Below are 19639 nucleotides of genomic sequence, written 5' to 3'. Positions count from 1 at the left end.
AGGTTTCCAAAGATTTATTGAAACAGTGTGGGTGGAGAAGCAATAGGGTTTAAAGATACCGAAGAATATTTTGCTACGCACTTCTTGTGGAGCCCAGTTCTTCACTAATTGAAGTCAAAAACAGAGCTTCCGTGGTGACCAGTTTATGTTCTTAATCTAAGCTGTACAGAAAGCTCATAGCTGGTTGGGATTGTGGTGAGTGCTTCTATTTATCTGAAGAGCATAAAGCTTGCAGCTGATTCACAGGATTTGCAAAAGAAGCTGATGAGACAACTAAATTTTGTCTCCTGAGACATTCTGTTATTTCAAAATTACTTTCTATGGAGCTTTGAAAGATTTCCTCTGGTCACCTGTAGGAGCCAGGAGGAAATTTCTCCTTGATCCAGGCAATCTTTTCCCTTCTTTTGTTGCTCTGTAATTAATGTTGTGGTTATGCCTTGAAACTTCTCCGAACTAAATAATTTAACCTTCCAATGAAACCACACTTTGGATTGAAAGTTTTTATTTGGGAAACATTTTGACTCACAATATTTGCATTGCAGTTGTCACCATCAGGAGCAGAAGTAGGGTTTCTAGAAAAGAGCATTTCAGTTGTCGCAACTACGAAAAGGTCTACTGAGAATGGACATAACAAGGTCCAGTTAGATGTCAGAGCCTGCTGGTGATTAACAGGAGAGAATGAAAAATGCTTCATATGTTTTCCATGCCCTAGTCAGAAGAGACATCGCAGTGGTTGCTAAGTTGTCCAAGGAATGCCATAGTTCAAAGACTGCAACTTGTGCCCAATTGCCAAAAAGAAAAGATGATGGAAACCCAGAGAATAAACTTCTTTCTCTACCCACGGGCTTGCTGAAGCATAACAGGAAGCCCAATGAGTCTGGAGCAAGCAAGTCAGCCTGAAGCTGGATCATGTCTACTACAATATATAAGTTCATAAACTGAGGTTGTTAGCGTTTTGTGATGGATTAGCACAGCCCCTCCAGGCAGAAGAACATGTTCAGCTGTTTGCTGAGGGCTCTATTGTCTTCCTTCAGTTGTTGTATTGTTCTGTGTCAACAAATCTTTTGATAATTTAGTAGAATTTGAGGGAAAACAGATTCATCATGGCTCCAGATCGGTTTGCAGCTACAAAACAAACTCCGCAGTTAATAGGCACTGCTGATTTGCTTCATTTAGCTACCAGCAAGTGATCTTGCTCTCAGCACTGAAACTGCTATTTGTTTCAGAGACACAGGACCAGGCTGTTTTTCGTAAGAGCGGGTCAATGAACCGCTTTTGTAATCTTGGATGAGATATTTAACATCTACCCATTCCCAGGGCTAGTGCAACTGGCTTGCACTGGAAGGTTTAGCTCTCACGATGTGTATCCTCATTCTCAGGTAATGTCTGCACACTGTATTAATAGATAAATTGCTGCTAATAATACAGCTGCTCTCCATGTTCCCCATCTACTTCACTGCCAATTCCTACATCTGTCATCTCAAAGAAAATATCCTAGAATTATGAAGCCTTGTGCTTTACTAGTTTGCCTCATACAGACCCAGATGACTTTGTGGTAGGACAAAAAATAAAAAGAAAATGCAGAAGTTGATTACTTAAAATGTTGCAGCTGCTCCCAATGTAGAATTGGCTGTTTACAACAAATACTGCTAAGTCTGAGCAGACAAGATCAGACACAGGGCAAGAAAAAAGAATGTTCCAACATTTTTGGGCTTAACACCAAAAGAAGTCAGGAGACTGTGTGTGCTGTGACAGTGCTGGCAACCTTTGCCTCACCAGGTTGAAATGCCTGCCTAACCTCGACTTCCTAAAATCAAACCGCCACCAAGCTCTATCTCCTCTCTCACTCCTTTCCTCTGCATTTCTCCCTATCAGTTCTTTCACAGTTTTCCTCTGTCATTTGCCACTGCTTATAGCCTGTTCACCAGGCTATAAGCAGGCTGAGCCTTGGTCAGCCTTGGTCTGGCCCTGCTCCGAGCAGGAGAGCTGTCCCTACTGTGGGACAGGCCGTGCCCAGACTGTGCCCTGCGTTGGCATGTTCCCGCCATGAGGTAGATGTGCAGGCCCTGAGGAAGATGCCGAGGGCCAGTTCTTGGGGTGAACCTCTGGTCACAGGTAGCAGATAAGCACTGGAAGCACAAAGAGGCACAACCTGTGTTTTGATGCTCTCTGTTTGGCCTTCTATGACCTTTCCCCTTTGAAAACATGTATAACTTGAGCATATGACCTTTGCCGTTCCCAGATTCTGCATCTACCATGCAGCTACCAAGATGACTTACATACATCTAACTATTCTCCCTTCTTCTAGTAGCCAGTTTAATTACAGTCCTCCTTATGACTCTTTATGAGTGTTGGCCTCAAGGTCACCACAGACAGTCACACTACAGCTACCTCTCTGTTAACTACTCCCCTTGCTAGACGAGCCTTCCTCTTTAGAAGGATGTGATGTGCCAGAGCAACAGCAGAAATGGCATTGCATGTGATGCTGTATGTGACACAACTGGATGAAACCATTATTTCCAGGTCTTTGTGGATCAGCTCTTCTCATCACATCAGTCACCACCTCACAGTAAAGTTCATTTTAGCCTGCTTCTTCCATAGTTTTGAGTTCTCCACTAGCAGCAAATCTGTGTAGAGATTTGCAAATGGATTATATGTAGAAAATTGCTGTCAAAATCTGAAAATACACACATCATTAAGACAGATGTGCTTGGAACCAGAGATAGCTCAAGAAAAGTTATGGCTTGAACTTTTGTCCATTGACTGAAACATTTTTAATTGTTTTAAGTTAGTTTGTTGTGGAATGTTTTCATAACCTGAGATATAACATATGCTGCACGTTATTTGTTTTATGCAAGTGACTTTTAAAGTAACTCTTATAATTTCAATATCATGGCTGCATGTCTGAAACTTGCCAGGAGAGCAGTTATAATCATAAAGTTTGTATGATGTCTATTCATTCTAAAAAGTGTGGTATCTTTCTGGTCCATATCACTGTTGTAGTTATGAAGTCGTGCTTTAAGATACTATGATGACTCATCCACTGGCAAGAGTTGCTATAAAAAGACAAACCCGTATTTCTAGGTTTCTATTCCTTTTTTAACTAATTGCAAAAGCTACAAACTAACTGATTTGAGGACTCTTAGCTTCTCTGGTTTTTATTTATCTCAGTAAGACTTCTTTGATTTCAGTCGCGGATGAATATGATCAACACTTCTGCAAAACAGGATTCTTCACCATCCTGTTCTTCAAAACACTGTGATAGCCAGCTATCTGATGAGAACTTAATCATGCAACAAAGTTGTGAAGTTTTGGAAGAAAGGCAGTGTGTAAGGATAAAGTATTACCATTATCTCTCTGGACTAAAGACCCACTCTGTTTGTTGCAAAGTCAGTCTGACAAAAGTCAATGCCACTCCTGATCTGAATAGTTAGCTGAAATTCATGGTTCTGCAAGCTATGTCTTTTTGTAGGAGACAGTGGTGACTGAATGTCTTTGAAGCAGGGCCGTTCATTTGCAAAGAAGATACTTATTCCTAAGGAGGAATCAAATAACAGGGCAGAGGTTGTTTGCTCAGAGCTGCAGGCTTCTTTTGGTGGGCACTCAGCATAAAAGCACCCTCCAACATGTGTTTTCATGGCCATGGCACGTACCGGTGTTTTTCAGAGCAGTTTTGCAGAATCATTGCTACAGAGGACTGGAGGGAGGCTCCAGAGTCTCTTACCCTGAGAACATAACAAATACACTGAGATCCTCAACAGATGCCTTTCTGCTTTCTGCATTCACACCTCTGAGAACAGTTTGCACAGTATTTGTATGCGTCTTCTTGTGGTAACCCACGTGGAAAATCAGAAAAAGATCTTCATATCTGATAAAGTGGAATTTTTCAAATCGTTCCCTCAGTGTAGAGCGGAGTGCACAGAATAATTGATTTCCTGTTCTCTTTATTAAAAACATTTATACATTAAAATACCTTTTTTGTGTTTCACTCTTACTAATCTAGACTAAACAAATCTAGTTCCTCAATACTTCTGTTGGCATTTTCTTCCAGGGATGTTTCTCAACCTTCAGGACAGTCTTGCCCTGGTCAGCTCTCTCCTGCTTTCTCAAACTGTGGTGACCCAACCAGGGGTCAGGTTCTCCTTCTCATTGCAGCACTTTGTCTGCAGAAACAGTGTCTTTACAGGCAATAAACCAGCGCTGCACACAGACACTTAGGTAGGTTTGAGTCACCACACATCTGTTCTGGGCCCCACACAGCTCTTGGAAATCACTGGAGACACCTGCTGCTCACCCCACCCTGGTTTCAGAAGGGCGAACCGCAGCTGACTGAGTTAGCAAGGAAATGCTGTTACTCATTTGAGTTGCAAATCCCTGCTACCTGCTTGCCTGTTTTCACTTCCACAGATTTTGAGGCAGCACTGGTGGTCATACTACATCTGTGCCAGTCTCACCTACTTTAAATATTTGGCAATTCTATCTTAAGGAAAAAGTACAACAAATTACATGTTCTGAGGGAAAAGTAAAATTAAAAGCAAGAGTCTCCTGAATGCCTTCCATGGTGTCTCAGCTTGTTTTACAACGAGCTTGCTTAGCTGGTAGATTGACAAAGGCTGGGTGTCCTTCCCACAGTCACAGGGGAAACACCATCAGAGAAATGCTGTAAGTATTATGTCAAGTGTACAGGGATGATCTTATGAGGAGGCTTATTTGTTTTCTGTCCTGCTCAGTGAAGGTCAACGATGTTGTGTCTTGAAGGGCTGAGTGAAGTTGCCTGCAACAAAACTTACAGTCTGTCAGAAAAAGAGGGTTTACATTTTAAAGTAGCATGATGCAACATGACGCTTAAAATAACGGATAATAGGGAGTTATGCAGCCTGGAAGCTTTCATGTGAGCGTAAATCAGATGTTGCTTCTTTTTGGTACTTCGGAGATGCTGAGGGCTGTGATAGGGAAGGCTATAGATGCAGCTGAGGGCTGGTTATAGATGCAGCACACATAAAGTGCATGGCACGGTTTTCCTCACATTTAGACTGTCAGGGACAACTATGGCAATGCAGCACAGACAGGCTGTATTGTCGTGGTGGTGCCCTCTGCACCCACCAAGAACTCATTTTTATGGGTGGCATTTATAGCAGGTGAGGCATGCAGCTTCAATCCTAGCTGCCGTGCTGTTATCAGTCATTGCATCCCAGTGGAGAGGAATGGGGAGAAGCTGAAATGAGCCTCTTAGTAAAAGACGAAAACTGTCTTGCAGGCCCAGTTTGGAAGAAACTCCAAGTTTTTGTTGATACAACCATAACTAACTTTGAACAAGCGTGCGACATCTCAGCTGTTCTCAAGCCATTACTGGAACTGTAAGAGCAGCTCAGGGGCTGTCTTTTGTCTTTTAAATTAGAAAAAAAATGATTTAGAAGTGCATATTTTTCTCAGTATGTTACTGGCACTCAAATGTAACTGTGTGTCCATTTCCTGTTTTCCAGATAAACACTAATCCGATTCCTAGTTGCATTTTTTCTTAAAAATCAAACGAGGCCATCAAAAAACTGAGATGCTGCTTTGTCACCAGAATATATATAGGGTTTTTATTATCAGAACATAATTGTGAGGATGAAGGAGATAGAAGATTTTGGTTAAAGCCTGGTGAAAGTAGCTTTTGGACTTCTACTGGACTATCTGGTTAAAAAAAAAAAAAGTAATCTGATGAGAGAAATTGTTGTTGTTGAATCAGTTTAAGCACTTCTGGCACTGCCAGAATCTTGGACCATGAATCTGGGTTCAGTTCCATTAGCTTTACCATAGTGTTTCTTTGTTGATTTGATTGGCATCTGATTTACATGATTGTGAACAAGATCAAAATCAATTGCTTTACCTTTGAGAAACAGAATAGTCATTAAGGAAAATACAGAATTGTATTTGTTAAAATTGCTCTGTTTTGTTCTGAATAGAAGAGAATGTAACAGGTTTCTGCAGGTGTTTCTGAAGTGAGCAGAATATCCCTTCTGTTGTGCTCAGAAGGGTTGGCCCTAATCATGATGCATAGGTCTCCCAGCTGCAGCAGGACATTTAATATGCTCAGAAGGGTGTCAGTTCCCCTGTGAAAGCCAAGTTTGCTTTTACAGTCAGTACCTATAATGCAGTGAGAGAGAGTTAACAACCATTTCATTAAGGCTGCAGAAACCTTTTGCACCCCTCCAGGGAAGAAGCAACTTTTTCTTCTGTGAGTGGCCAAAGGGTCACCTTTGAAAGTTTCCCCCCCTGGGATCCAAATGCTTGCTTACATTGATAACCCGTGCCAACCAATTGTTCCCTAGAGAAGCAAAAGAACATTGACGAGCTGGGTTGGGGTCTGCAGTTGTTTCTGGTTTTGTTTAAGATTTGAAGGCTGTAGATATGCACTGTACTCAAGCAAGGAAAATCGTTATTTAATGGGAGCAGCGGGAGTTATGAAGTCTTAAGGAAAGCCTTAAAAAGGGTCATACACAGACTCCCTAGGACTGCGCAGGGTTGGGCAAGGTCAGATGCTTCACCCCACATGTGTAGGGGCTCTGCCTCTCTCAGTTCTAAACATGAAGGTCTGCATACTGACGCTATTCCTCCTGCTGCACCTACAGATGCGGGTAGAAATGATCAGCTTGAGAAAAAAGTGCTTTCTGTTACAGAAAGTGAAGTGGCTTAGTGAAGTGTTTGCTCTGCGATGTGCTGCTCTAGTCCATGTACAGGATGTCAGTGTATTTGTGAGTCTTTACTTGATAACGTTAGCTTGCTTGTGCTTTCTTCAGAGGAAGCAAAGACTCAAAGGTTCAGTGATGGGTGGTTCTGAAAAACCAAGTGGTGACTCTGTCTTCCACAAATCACAGAACAACAGGGATTGGAAGAGTCTCTGGAGATCTTCTAGTCCAAGCCCCTGCTAAAGCAAGCTCTTCTTCCTTTCGAATTTTTCCAAGAGCTCCTTGCTTATGTATATGCGTCTCCTGCCACCTTTGCCTGATTTCTTACTCTTGGGGATGCACCAGTCTTGAGCTTGGAAAAAGTGGTGCTTAAATGTCAACCACCTCTCCCGTGCCTCCTTACCTTCCAATGCTCTAACCCACAGGATACGTCCAGGTAAGTCCTTGAAAAGGTCAAAGTTGGCCCTCCTGAAGCCCAGGGTTGCAATTATTACCTCATTTGTGGAGAGAGGAATCACAGTTCATGCCTTTTTAAAGTACTTTCCACATTGTCTTACAGGTTTTTTTTTTCATTCATTCTTCACACTTTTCTCTATAAGAATTTCATTTCAATTTTATGAAAAAGACTTATTAGTTTATGTTTATAATTTTTTTAAATGTTCTTTGATCTGAGACAAAATTTGATTGAATTATTGCTGTAACTTTGGCAGCAGAGAGGATACAGATATATGGCAAAGGGGAAGAGGCATGCGGAATTTCCATATCTGTTTGTCCACAGTAAGGACCTTTTATTCGTAATTTGGGACTAGAGTAATCAAGATCTTTTTCAAAGCACTAAGGACATAAGGAGATGGCAATGTAAGCAAGCAACTGTGCGGTAACTGTGTGTGTGGTTTTCAACACCATTACCAAGGTGTATTTCTTCCCAGGGAAGACAATGAGAAATGAAGTTGACTAGCATCTGTAAGAATCAAGTCACTTGGTCTAGATGTCTTATTATTTTAGTTCAGGGCTTTGTTTAGGGGGTTTAATACATAGCTGTTTGTTCCCAATTTGGTCTATAAATCTACAGCAAATCCTAGATTTTACTGGCAGTAATTCCATCTAGAAACCCTTGTATCATTTTTTCTGATTCACATCAGAAAATATACGCCTGATCCACAGCAGTCCAAAGACTATGGAGTTCAGCAGAGTTTCTGTACCCCATAAATCAGAGATGTTCAAGATAACCATGTGTCAGAGCAGAGGCTCATGCAGCCACATACAAGCTTTGGGTTGCATTTGAGCTTGTATAGCACACCCCATTAACTGTGCAACCTGTGAAACAAGGGGTTTTAATTCATGTTTCCTAGTCAAAATCTGCTGAAATGCTGCTGGTCATTGGGCTTTGGTTCCTATCTGAATATTCCTGAAAAAGTCTTTTCCTTTGTTTTTGTTTTTCTTTTCCTGCGTTTTTCCCCATATTTTCAATCCAGAAGCTGTAGGTCTGGAAAAAGGATGTTTGGGTTTTATTCCTGCTTCTTTCACTGCTTCACTCTCTTGCCTCTCCTTACTCTCTTGAGCTAAAACGAGGACTTAGATTTAGTCACAGTTATCTGCAGTTAGGAACTTCTATAAGTTATCTACTGTCCTGAGACTGCTCTACAATTCTCAGCCCCAGAACAAGGGGGCTCATCTACTTCCCAAGAAACTGTGAGAGTCCTTAATTATTAGCAGGATACTTTGTGATTAAAAGTGGATGCTCCCTATATATCTTTTGTTGATTAGATGGAGGAATATATGGTGGAAATGAGGAAATTTTTGAGTGAGGTCAATGATATCCAACATGCTCTGCAGATTGTCTTTCAAGGCTAAACAGTGAAACTGCATTATACAACATGCACAGACAGTTCTGTAAACCATGGTCCACTTTAAAAACATTCAAGTGGAAAAAACTTAGTTTTTCATGGCACAACCAGGCTCATATTCACATTTTAGCAACGGGAAGGAAAAGATAAAAGACTTAATTCCGCTTTCACCACGTTGGAGACTTTATCCGGCTCTACCTCTGCCCCTTTCTCTGTCCTCATTCCCAGTGTTTTTGAACTCTGCCTGCAATGCATTTCAGTGCTTGCCAAGATATCTCTAACTAAGGGTGAGTTAATGAGAACATCTGGCCAGGAATGAGTGATGATGCTCTGTGACCCACCCACTGAGTACATCTGGTAGTCATGGCCATGGATGGGGAACCTTACCCAGCGCTACATCTTCTGCAACAGGGGTTTTTGTCATCTGTGGCTGGGTATATTGAAAATTCCCAAATCCTATTGGTTATAGAAAGGGGCTTTCATGTGAATGTGAAAATGTCTATAAATAGCTGTACACACACACTCTCTCTCACGTACATGCATTTACACTTTTTTTTTATATAATTACAGTATACTTTTAATGAGTAAGAATGTGGGCTGCCTAAAAAACTGTCTTTATAGATAATTAGTCCCAAAGGTCTTAAACTGGTTAACCATCAAGGCATACTGCAAAAGACCTCTCTTTGGTAAGGGCTTTTTGAAGGAGCTGAATGTACAATCTCTCTGAAGGGAGGAGAGGATGAAAAGAGTTTATGTGCTTGGTTGACATAGCTCCTTTTTGATATGATTATTTTAAAACTGACAGATTATTTTTGTCCTTCTAATGGTGAATTAGTGTCCAGACACTTTTGCATGCATCTTGTTATATTATTTATATTAAAATCAATAAATACAAATGCTCTGCTCTCGTTTTTCTTTGAAATCTTGCTAGTTAAAAAAAAAAAAAAAAGATGGATTTTTCAGACAGCACAATGAATCATCAATGAAGTGAAAACACTGGGCAAATTCTCTTTTGTTTAAGAGAATGGCCTGTACACAGTTCAGGCCAGCACATTTTTCATGGGATGCAAGGGAGCAGTTCAAAGAATTGGCAAGGAGCGGGTCCTGCATATTCATGAGGCTGGGCAAGGAGGTGAAGGTACAGGAGAAGGCAGAAAAGCAATATGAGGATAGAGTGGAATGTGGAGTGAGTTACCACGGTATCCTATTTTACTGCTGTTTGACGTAAAGCTCCTTTGCTTTTACACAACCACTGGAATTGAATTGAAGCAGTGCAGGGAATAAATAATGAATGTGTCTTTTACATGCTAACAGAGGAGAATCTGCACCTCGTCACAGAGATAATGTGCCCCTCTGTTCTCCCCCCAGTCTCCAGCCTGCGTTCCAGAAGTCAGTCAAGATCTTATCCAACAGACAGAGGAAAAACTCGAAAACAGCCCCTGCAAAGAGCTGTTCTCTCACTGTACAAAGTAAGTATAACTTGATATCCAAAGACCACACGGCTGCAGTCAGCAGCTTGTGAAGACTGTCAGGTAAAGAGAGAAATTTCGATTCGAAATCAGGGCATGTACCTTCAGCTTGCATTCATAATCTTAGAGGCATAACTGACAAGCAGTGAAGTCATTTCATCTCAACAAAATATAATAAATATTTCCATGCCATTATATACACTACACACAAGCACTTAGTGTTTCAGGTATTTGACAGAGCGTTCTAGCCAAGTGAACCAGCCATGGATTTCATGCTGCGTGAAAAGAGCTACAATGCTAATGTATCCAAAGAAAACATCTCTGTTTCAAAGTGAATAAAAATTAAGTGGCTATACAGTCCATTTAGACAGAGGAATGTGCAAACTTGCTCCGCACGGCTTTTCCAGAAAATTTTCAGCAGGAGAATGGGGCTTTTTTAATGCTTTCTGTCTGTGGAGTTCAAACGAATGTGCGTTATTTCACCCTTTGTCTGGGAAAAGGCTTATCAGGTTTTGTAGTGGCGAGGCGATTTGTACTATTATGTTCTAAAGCTCGAGGTATGCAATCTGCATTTGCAAATAGTGACCTGAGTATGTTCATGCCAGTGATCATAAACCAACAGAAATATGAAAAGGAGGGATCTTCGCAAGCTGGCCCATGTGGTTTCTGGCTGAGCACAGTTTGTTTTCCCTGGATGATGTAATGGGGATTTGTAAAATTCGCTCTGCTGTCATTCATTGTTTTGACTCATTTCATTGACCTTTTCTGTTTCCAGTTATTCTTTGCATTGGTAGGAGATGTGGGTTATTTCTGGCCTTCTCTTATAACATAAGTAGTTTACTTGCATTGGCCCAGTGTCCACGTTGAGATGCTAGCATAACTTGCACCAGTTGTGTGTGCCAGTCACAATGACAAAGGCAGAGCTGTGCTTGACATAGAAAACCCTGATGTCTGTTTCCATTTCTGAAATCGATTTGAAAGCTGACAGCTTACTGTAAAATGCACTTCGTTGTTGCCAAAGAGGGGAACTAAGAGCAAACAAGTGCTGAAAGGCAGCTATTGTTCTTTGAAATACGTGAAGCTTTTAATTAACTGAATGAAATGCGCGAGCGTTGAGCTCCACTTCATTCGGGCTCTTATTCACAGACAACCATTCCTTCTTCTGAAGCAAAACAGATAAACTAGCCAGTTTTGAGACTTTGTACATAAATATGCGGATTGTTTTAAGTGGACTGAAATGAGCTCAAAAGGAAGTTTTAAGAACTTGCTGTTAGTATTTACTAAATGTACAGAATAATGTTAATTTTGGAAGTGTTCACAGACAAAAAGGGAGCATGCACACAAATATGAAACTTAGTCCCGCTGGAGCAGGATTGGGGATGAATTTCAGACAAGTCGCTCTAGATAAGATCAGTGTGTAGAAGAGATCTGTGTATAACTGTACGTGCTGTTTTGACCTTCAGTATTTTGAGTTTTTTCTCCTGCCTTTCTCCAATTTCCCCAATAATTTGCAGTTTGAATTTGAAAATTTGTTAAAGCTCATTAAGGCTGGGTGGGTTTTTTTTGTTTTTATTTGTAAACTTGAATTTTCTTAAGAGAAATATCTCCTTAAGACACATCCTGTATGATTTATGTCCAATCAAAGCTAATGAAAACAACAGCAATTTGGCTTTTGAATATGGAATATTTGCAATATGACTTGCCTCTTCCAAATGTATGGTGCAAAAACTGTTATTAAAAAAAATTCAGGCAGGTGAGAAATTCCAAAAACAGAGGAATAGCGGTTCATAAATGGAGGGGAACTGAGCTGAGGAGATGCATTATTCTTCCTGAATTGTTTGCTCAAGTCTAGAACCACTCAAGGATGAGCCATATTTCTTCAGAGAGTATTTCATACTCCAGCAAAACCTAGAGAAGCATCTATATACACTGATGTATCGGCACCGCTGCCAGCAGGGACAGATAAAGTAGCCCCAGGAGTCCAAGTAAGAACCAAAACCACAGGTCAGCATCCTCCAGTGAGCAGCGTGACCAGCCCCACTCAGTTCAGCCTCTGTTTTCTTAGCTCTAAACCTTTGGCCTTCCTTAGGGAATGTCTGTTGGTCCCTGGCTGCTTGTTGCCTGTCATAAGTAACATATTTATTGGTAACATTTGCAGATTGTCCTTTCCATAAAGACTTTGCTGTCATAATGTGGGCCAGAAACAAATCCAGATCCCTATTCAGACTCTCTTTCCTCTGTTCTACTCTACGAGGCACATTGCTATTAGGAAAAACCCTTTGACTTTAATCACAGTTATCAGTTCTTCTGTATAGCAGGAGTTGAGACTGATTTTATTTTTTGCTCAAAATAATGCCCCTAATGTTCTCTCTTGAGCAAAAATGGGCTTCATCCAGAAATTTTCAACCCGAGTGTAAACATCAAAGTTTAGGAGCTCTGCTCCTGTGGGTGTTGTATTAAGACAGCCTTAGTTTACTAGGAAAAGCAAAGATACTTGTTGTCTAGTGCCTAGTGTCAGTCTTTGTAAAAATACATTTAAGCCAGTGGGAGAATCCTTGCTAATTTTCAGCAAGCATAACCAGTAACTATTACTATGCAGCTTGTATAAGCTTGTATATATGAAAAACACTAAGCATATCACCTTGTTCCTAGGTTGAAACCATGAGTGAAATAAAGTAGCATTTTAGTAGAAGTCAAATGTCCCTTCCTTTCAAGAAGTCTGGATTTTCTTCTCTTGTTTTGTTTCTCTTTTGCTCCAAGTTCAGGATTTTAAAATGCTTATATATCCTTTTCATCTGAGATAGATCTGTCCTTGACCACCTCAGTGGGGAACCATTCCAAGAATACCTGAACAGCATGTACTTTGACAGGTTTCTCCAGTGGAAGTGGTTGGAAAGGTAAGTGTCACAATTTTCTTTTTAAATAAAAATGAATACAAAATATACATGTCATTTCCCATGGAAAGCCTGTAGAATATAGTCTCAATCTAACAGCTGAGGTGGTACCTGTTTACTCCTTTTGCTTTCAAGGTAAATAGTTTGGCCTTCCTTCAGCATTACTAGTGTCTCCTCCCAGTATCTGCCATCTATGGCCTTCTCTGTGCAGCAATTCTCTACTTCTTTCCACTGTTGTCATTTGAAAAGATTCATTAAGACTCACTCCCCGTTTCCCTGAGCTATACTCCAGGAAAATTCTCCCAGAGAGGTCCAGGAAGGCTTTTCTAATTTTAGCATTTGCTCGCAGCTGTTCATTGTTAGAAGGTTCAAGAAGAGGTAATGGCTTTAGCCACAGGAAGATGCCACATAGAAAAGTCATTGTTGTGCTAGTGTTGGATTCAATTTAAACACAAACTGAGTCTCAAGATGTGATCATCCAACAAGCACAACTAGTGTCTGGGTTATGCATAGCGCTCCTTAATCCACCATCAGTGTGCTTACACTCATAAATACTCTTCAGCCCTTCCCCTCTCTCTCAAGGACACCGCTCTCTTGGAGGAGGTCCCTGGAGGTGTTTAAGACCAAGTTGAATGGGGCCCTGAGAAACCTGATCTAGAACTTGATCTAGCGGTTGGTAACCCTGCCTGCGGCAGGGGTCTTGGAACTTGATGATCCTTGAGGTTCCTTCCAACCCAAGCCATTCTACAATTCTCCTGCAAGCAGCTTGGGCACCTTCTTTGCCCAGTATGCTTATGCATGCCTGGTGAATAGGAAAAAACTTATAGTCCATAAAAAACAGGAATCCAAGCCTCTGCTGTGATCTAAGAAACCTTTGTGGCCAATTTCATTGTGGGCCCTGTCAGAGTGTGCTATTTGTGGCACAGCAAAAGGACACGTTGCGCTTGTTTACGACGTAGCCTCATGCATCTATACTGCTAAATGTAAGCTACACATCCAGTCTCTGGCTTTTATATTTGCAAACACTGTGCCCAGGCAAGACTGAAACAGATGCTGCTTGCAAGGGAAGCAAAGAATCAAAGAGAAATCCCTCCCAGAACACCAGGGAGCCTGTTTTGGCTTCTGAAGCTATAGTGTTCTGCCATTAAATGGTATTAAGTATAATATTAGGTATGTTTGAAATACGTTCAACATTTGCTTAGCTGAATATGGTGACTACTTGTCTAAACCAGTTATCACAATTATGAAAACACTGTAAAACAGACCAAAATGCAGCATGTAGGTCCTCACACTGTATTTATTGGCTAGACCTCTAAGGACACATTTAATAACCAAGCAGCCTTAGTGGGTATTAATTTGCAAGGAAGGGACCTTTGCCTCTTCCATGCTGGAGAGTGGTGTGGCAGATGAACACTGCTGGGTAACAGTGACCTTGAGTTGAGAGAAGCCCCAGTTTCCACAAATGGAATTAATTACGGCAGATCAGTTAGGGCCAGACCCTTGAGTGGTGTGTATAAGCATAAGGGCTCAGAGATTAAAGGAGCTGTGCCAGTTACTCTCCCTGGAAAGTTAAAAAGCCGCTGCACAAGAGGGAAGGGAAGTGGTGGGCAGAGGGGAGGGCCATTTCATGCCAAAACATGCTCCACATGCCATCTCCACTGAATCCAGAATTTACCCTTCCATTTCAATTGAAAAACATCAGATGATTCATCTCTAGCCAAGCTATTTCCTAGCCATTTTCTCATTAAGGATAAGGAATTTTCTCAAATGCTTTGAGGATTTTTTTTTCCATTATCCCAACAAATGTGAGAAGCTACTGGCCATGCCTATCCAGCTTAAGAAGCTGGGAGAACTGTTTTTTTAGGATTAGCAGAGAGATGTTAGTGATCTACTGCCCCACTGGAATCTGCTGGCTCAAACAGAGAAGTCACCCAGTCCATTTACTCCAGGGACATCGCTGCGCACGTAGTTATCACTGCTAATTGTTGCTTTTAACCCCAATGGCATTCTCAGTGTCTTCTTAGAAGCCTGAAAATAGCATCTGCTCCTCTTTTAGTTTTGTCCGTTTGCATGCTTTTCTTCACCTACTTATAAAAAAACATAAATGAAACAATTTGCTTTAATGTTTATTCTTTATTGTCATCAACCCCATCACTGCCACCGCTAGAACAGCCACGTTATCGTGCTCCCTCTGCCGGCTGGCTGCCCGCCAAAGGAAAACAAAGCTCCTGTGCGGTTCTGGTGAATATTCATATTGATTGCCAATGTAATTTTAAAATTTCAATGGTAGACTGGTGGACACAAAATCAGGTATCTCAGAATCCGGAGTACTTTCTCTGTCACACTGTAAAACTTTGGTGATAGCAAATGTGGTGGAAGTAAGATTTAGGGCTGCAGCCCTTTAGGTAGAGCAGAATTCTGAGGGAATCCTGTAAGGTCTTGTGGTGACTGTGTTTGTACAATTGCAGAGCACTGTGTTCTCAGAGAGACTTATTTAACCCTTAATTTGGCCTTTAAATTGCTACAGAATATACACACAATTTAAGTCACTGGAGGGGGGAAAAAAAGAGTCTGCTATTTTGCTTAAAAAATGGAACCGGGAGACTTTCTTGTCAGGTGAATGGTCTCAGCTAATCTGTTTCACATGCCCAAAAGGAAAGAGATGCTTTTCCTCCTTTTTTGCCCAGTGGTGTGGTCCCAAGAGGCAGGTAATTCCGGCTGGGCCGGAAGGGCTCCCAGCCCTGCTTCCTGCTCCTACCCCTCCTGTGAATGGGATCTGAATCCTCCACTCCAGTTCCCGGGATTGTTTTTTGCTTGTTTCGTATTGATTTCCTGTTTTGCTTAAGGTCAAGAAAACATAAGTATTTTCATGGTGATTGAATCTTGGATCTCGTTTTCTCAACTTGAAGAACAAGCAAAGTAATTAGATGTTAGCCCAGCACTACCCCTAAAAAATGCATCATGAGATGATCCGCGGAATTCATGTGTTGTTGCAAGCTCTCAGGCCTCGAAGCTGCTTAACAAAGGCCAAAGCTATATAATGGAGATTCAGAACCCTCCTCCGTCCTAAGATGCTAGCTGAAATTATACTGATGACTCACTAATGTGTTGTATTTTATTACAGCTTAATATGTTGGAATTGAAAAGTTCAAGCCATACGTAGCATTGAAGTAATGTAATTACCTAATTATATATTATATTATATTACATAATTACCTTGAAATAATTTGATTATATAATATTTATCTATTTTGCTTTTCAAAAGTATGCCCTGAAATAAATAAATCACAGAGAGTGCATTAAATGTAGTGTCTTTTTTTTGTTGTTTTGTTTTCCTTTTCTTCCAGGCAACCAGTAACGAAAAACACGTTTAGGCAGTACAGGGTGCTAGGGAAAGGCGGCTTTGGGGAGGTGAGTGGTTCTGAAAGTTTCTGTTCAGAGTGTTTCTTGCTTCTCAGGCACTGCAGTTACAGTATCTCAATGAGACAGAGGCTGATTTTCATTAATTGCTGATAGTTTTAGTTAACCTCTCCTGACACTGCAATCTCAAAAGAACACTCTTGAAAATTATTTTGTATTTGACTGTTGCATTCACATTAGAATTAGGGTCACACCCTTATTTGTACTTTACTAATGGCTTGAGGTCACTGCCTAGGCAGCAGAGTCCAAGGAGGCCGAGGCAGGCCTTTGCTGAGCAGATTACCATCTATGCAGACAAAAGGAGGTGGGATAGGAAGCAGGCGGAGGAAAGTGAAATAATTAAACCAATATTACACAGCAGGTTTGGAAACAGCAGTCAGTTCCTCAGCTGCCTCCTCCTAAGCCTTATTCACTGCACCACTATCTCTAACCTTAAAAGGACTAAATCAGATCAGATCAGATTGTGAGGAGCAAAGTGCAACCCAGAAAAAGTGTTATCTTTAACTTACCCAGCAACTGTTCTCTTTCATTCTCAGGTCTGCGCTTGCCAGGTTCGAGCAACAGGGAAGATGTACGCCTGCAAAAGATTAGAGAAGAAGAGAATAAAAAAGAGGAAAGGCGAATCCATGGCACTAAATGAAAAGCAGATTTTAGAGAAAGTCAATAGTCAGTTTGTAGTGAGTATTGAACTCTCTCTAGCTCAGCTCTGCGCTCACCTGCTGAGCTCAGTCTCTTGTTGAGTCTGATGCCTCTTCCAACTCCTCGTACAGACAAGGTGCTATGTTCTGTAGGGAGCCCATCCTCCCACATTTCACCTTAGCTGTGCTCCATGCACACTTCCAGAGTCTCACTTTTATCAGTGATCGGTGAGAAATGCACCAAACGATGTGCATGTTTCTACCATGTGATGCTCTTTACAGCCTTGACCTGCATCAGGCTGAGCTATTTTTGTCCTGCGTGATCACCTGAATTCCCAGTGTCTGGGAGAGAGGAGCTTGGAATAGACTGAAGGATATTCAGGCCAAGTAGATCTGAAGAGACTGGCAGCATCTAGCCAGAGACGTGGAGCTGGTCAGCACAACTTGGGGCTTTCCCGAGTTTGGCCAGTTCTTGTGTCTAAACACTTGCCTTAGATAAAAGAACTGCTGTTGTCTCAGCATCTGTTGTGTTCTTTTTACTTATTTTAGGAAACAGTGAATACAACAGATGGAAAGGTAATCATGTTCGCTTACCTCTGGCAGAAGCAAAGACAATGGCACGAATTTAAAAGTGATGTGTAAATTTTGGCTTGTTTGATCATTTCTGGGGCACCGCCAAAGCCTCACAGGGGTGATGGAGACCTTCCTGCCTCAGTCAGGTCTGCCACCATGGGACTGGGCCTTCTTGGGAACTTACTGAGAATGTGTTCTTTTTGACAGCTACCCAGCTGAACAGTGCAGCTGGAGGTGTAGCTTCCTGTGACTGTTAAGATTTCCGTTACCTGGAAGAATCTGAGCATTAAACTTGGGGGTTTCTGGCGATGAGTTGGCTGGATTCAACAGATTAATTCATGAAATCCTAACAGCTTATTTTTCTATACTTTCAAAATGTGTTTGTTATTATAATAAGGTCCATATCAATTTCAGGAAACACTTTTTTTTCCCTCTTTTCTAGTGAAAATTGTTAATGAAGAGTTAGTGGTTTCTTAGCAGCTAAATGAACTGTCACAGCTATCTTACAAATGTTTTTTTCTAGGTCAATTTAGCCTATGCCTATGAAACAAAGGATGCACTGTGTTTAGTTCTGACCATAATGAATGGAGGTGATCTGAAGTTTCATATCTACAACATGGGAAACCCAGGTTTTGAGGAGGAAAGAGCTTTGTTTTATGCTGCAGAGATTCTTTGTGGCTTAGAAGATCTTCACAGAGAAAACACAGTATACAGGTGAGCATTTTTTGTAGCCGTAGGAAAACTTTCCCAGGGAGAAAAGAAATGTGTGCATTCCCCTCTACCCACTGTGGTACAATGGAGTTTAGGTACCCCAGTGTTTTGACGAGATTTCTCAGAGCCATGTACAAATACAGTATGATCCAGCAGTAGTGAAAGCAAGCAGTTCCTTCACTGAATACATCGTGTCTAAATTATACAGATCTAACACAGAACTCCCCAAATCCTACGTCAGCATCCACTGAGACCTAAGAAAATTATGAAAGTTCTTTAAAAAGGATTGAATTAAGGAATTGAGTTTCTAGTTGGAATGAGATGGAGTTCATTCTGTTCAAGTCTCTGTTTTAATCTGTTAGATTATGTTGCATAAGGGCTGTGGTGCATCACATATGGAAAAAAACCTCTCCTAAGAGGGAGCATCTTAGGACATTTTAGGGTGAAGGGTGACTTCAGAGAGAGTTCTTGTGGCTCTACAGGGATGGTTTTCTTCAATCAGCAGTCACTGTAGTTGTAAGCACCATTTAATGTCTGTGTTTGCTGTCCTAGCTTGTGAAATCGTTACAGCTAGCATTCACAGCAGAAGAGGTACTGCAAACTGAGGAGAGAGCATCCAAGGACAATGATTAATAGATAATAACATGGGCTTGGGTTTTTTTTTTGAAAAACAAAGCCACACTTCAAATCATTGATATGCCCATGTATAATAAGCACTGTGCATATGCTTGTATATAGAGAAATTAGGATATTGTTCTATGGAGGATTTCTCTGAGAAGTTGCCACTCTGTTGCCTTGCTGTGACTCAGGTCTTGCTAGCTCGCATCAGGAGAGCAGACATAGACAATACGCTGATTTATTTGGCACTGTCCCAGAAGAAGATTTTTTCAAGGAACAAAATGGAATTAAGTGTTTAAAGTCAATTGAAAAAGACAGATCTTAACTGATGTGTCTGGCCTTCTTTAAATACACCTTACCACATTCAGAAAAGTTTTAGGAAGTACTATAGTTCTTCTTTTAAAACAAACAAAAACCAACGTAAATCACAGCCATACCTTACTGATGAAAAGGACAGATGCATTCATAACGTGACTGGGAAAACACCATGCTAATGCCACTTTCTGAAAAACAAAATTATATCTGGTCCACTAAAATAGTATGGGGTTTGAGAGAAATGGCATCCTACCTCCTTAAGCAGTTGTTTCACATTACTCTTAAAAGAGCTGCAAGTTCACACTTCAGATGGCACATTCATTTTGGTGATTAATGATAGATATCTTTGTAGGTGGCATTTCCTGGTAGTATTTCAGGAGCATCTGCAGAGACCCCTAATTTGTAATACTGAAAAGTGTTTTGGGACCTGTGAGAAGTGCTATATAGGTCAAAAATATTTAGAAACTACATGCTACAGCTTTC

General features: G+C 41.1%; 2 protein-coding genes across 4 annotated transcripts in view; one reads left to right on the top strand and one right to left on the bottom strand.

Moving 5' to 3' along the window:
- The window catches only part of GRK5 (G protein-coupled receptor kinase 5), a 167772-nt gene that overhangs the window by 122123 nt on the left and 26010 nt on the right, over positions 1 to 19639 (top strand). The window contains exons 1-6 of one of the 3 annotated variants that reach the window (XM_021399478.1): positions 4000 to 4662; positions 9887 to 9987; positions 12788 to 12884; positions 16229 to 16292; positions 16838 to 16978; positions 18036 to 18226. In XM_021399478.1, the coding sequence (XP_021255153.1) occupies positions 4550 to 4662; positions 9887 to 9987; positions 12788 to 12884; positions 16229 to 16292; positions 16838 to 16978; positions 18036 to 18226 (707 nt within the window). In that variant the 5' untranslated portion in view covers positions 4000 to 4549. Of the gene's footprint in view, positions 1 to 3999; positions 4663 to 9886; positions 9988 to 12787; positions 12885 to 16228; positions 16293 to 16837; positions 16979 to 18035; positions 18227 to 19639 lie in introns of those variants that run through there. The other 2 variants (XM_021399477.1, XM_021399476.1) reach the window with 2 other exon arrangements.
- The window catches only part of LOC110399972, a 43030-nt gene continuing 39690 nt past the window's right edge, over positions 16300 to 19639 (bottom strand). The window contains exon 2 of the transcript XR_002439499.1: positions 16300 to 16878. The gene's annotated coding sequence lies outside the window, so the exon portion shown is untranslated. The remainder of the gene's footprint in view (positions 16879 to 19639) is intronic.

Source organism: Numida meleagris, chromosome 5 (assembly GCF_002078875.1).
Source record: "Numida meleagris isolate 19003 breed g44 Domestic line chromosome 5, NumMel1.0, whole genome shotgun sequence".
Taxonomy (NCBI): Eukaryota; Metazoa; Chordata; class Aves; order Galliformes; family Numididae; genus Numida; species Numida meleagris.
Note: the sequence above shows the minus strand (reverse complement) of the source record. Positions and strands in the feature narration are given on the sequence as shown.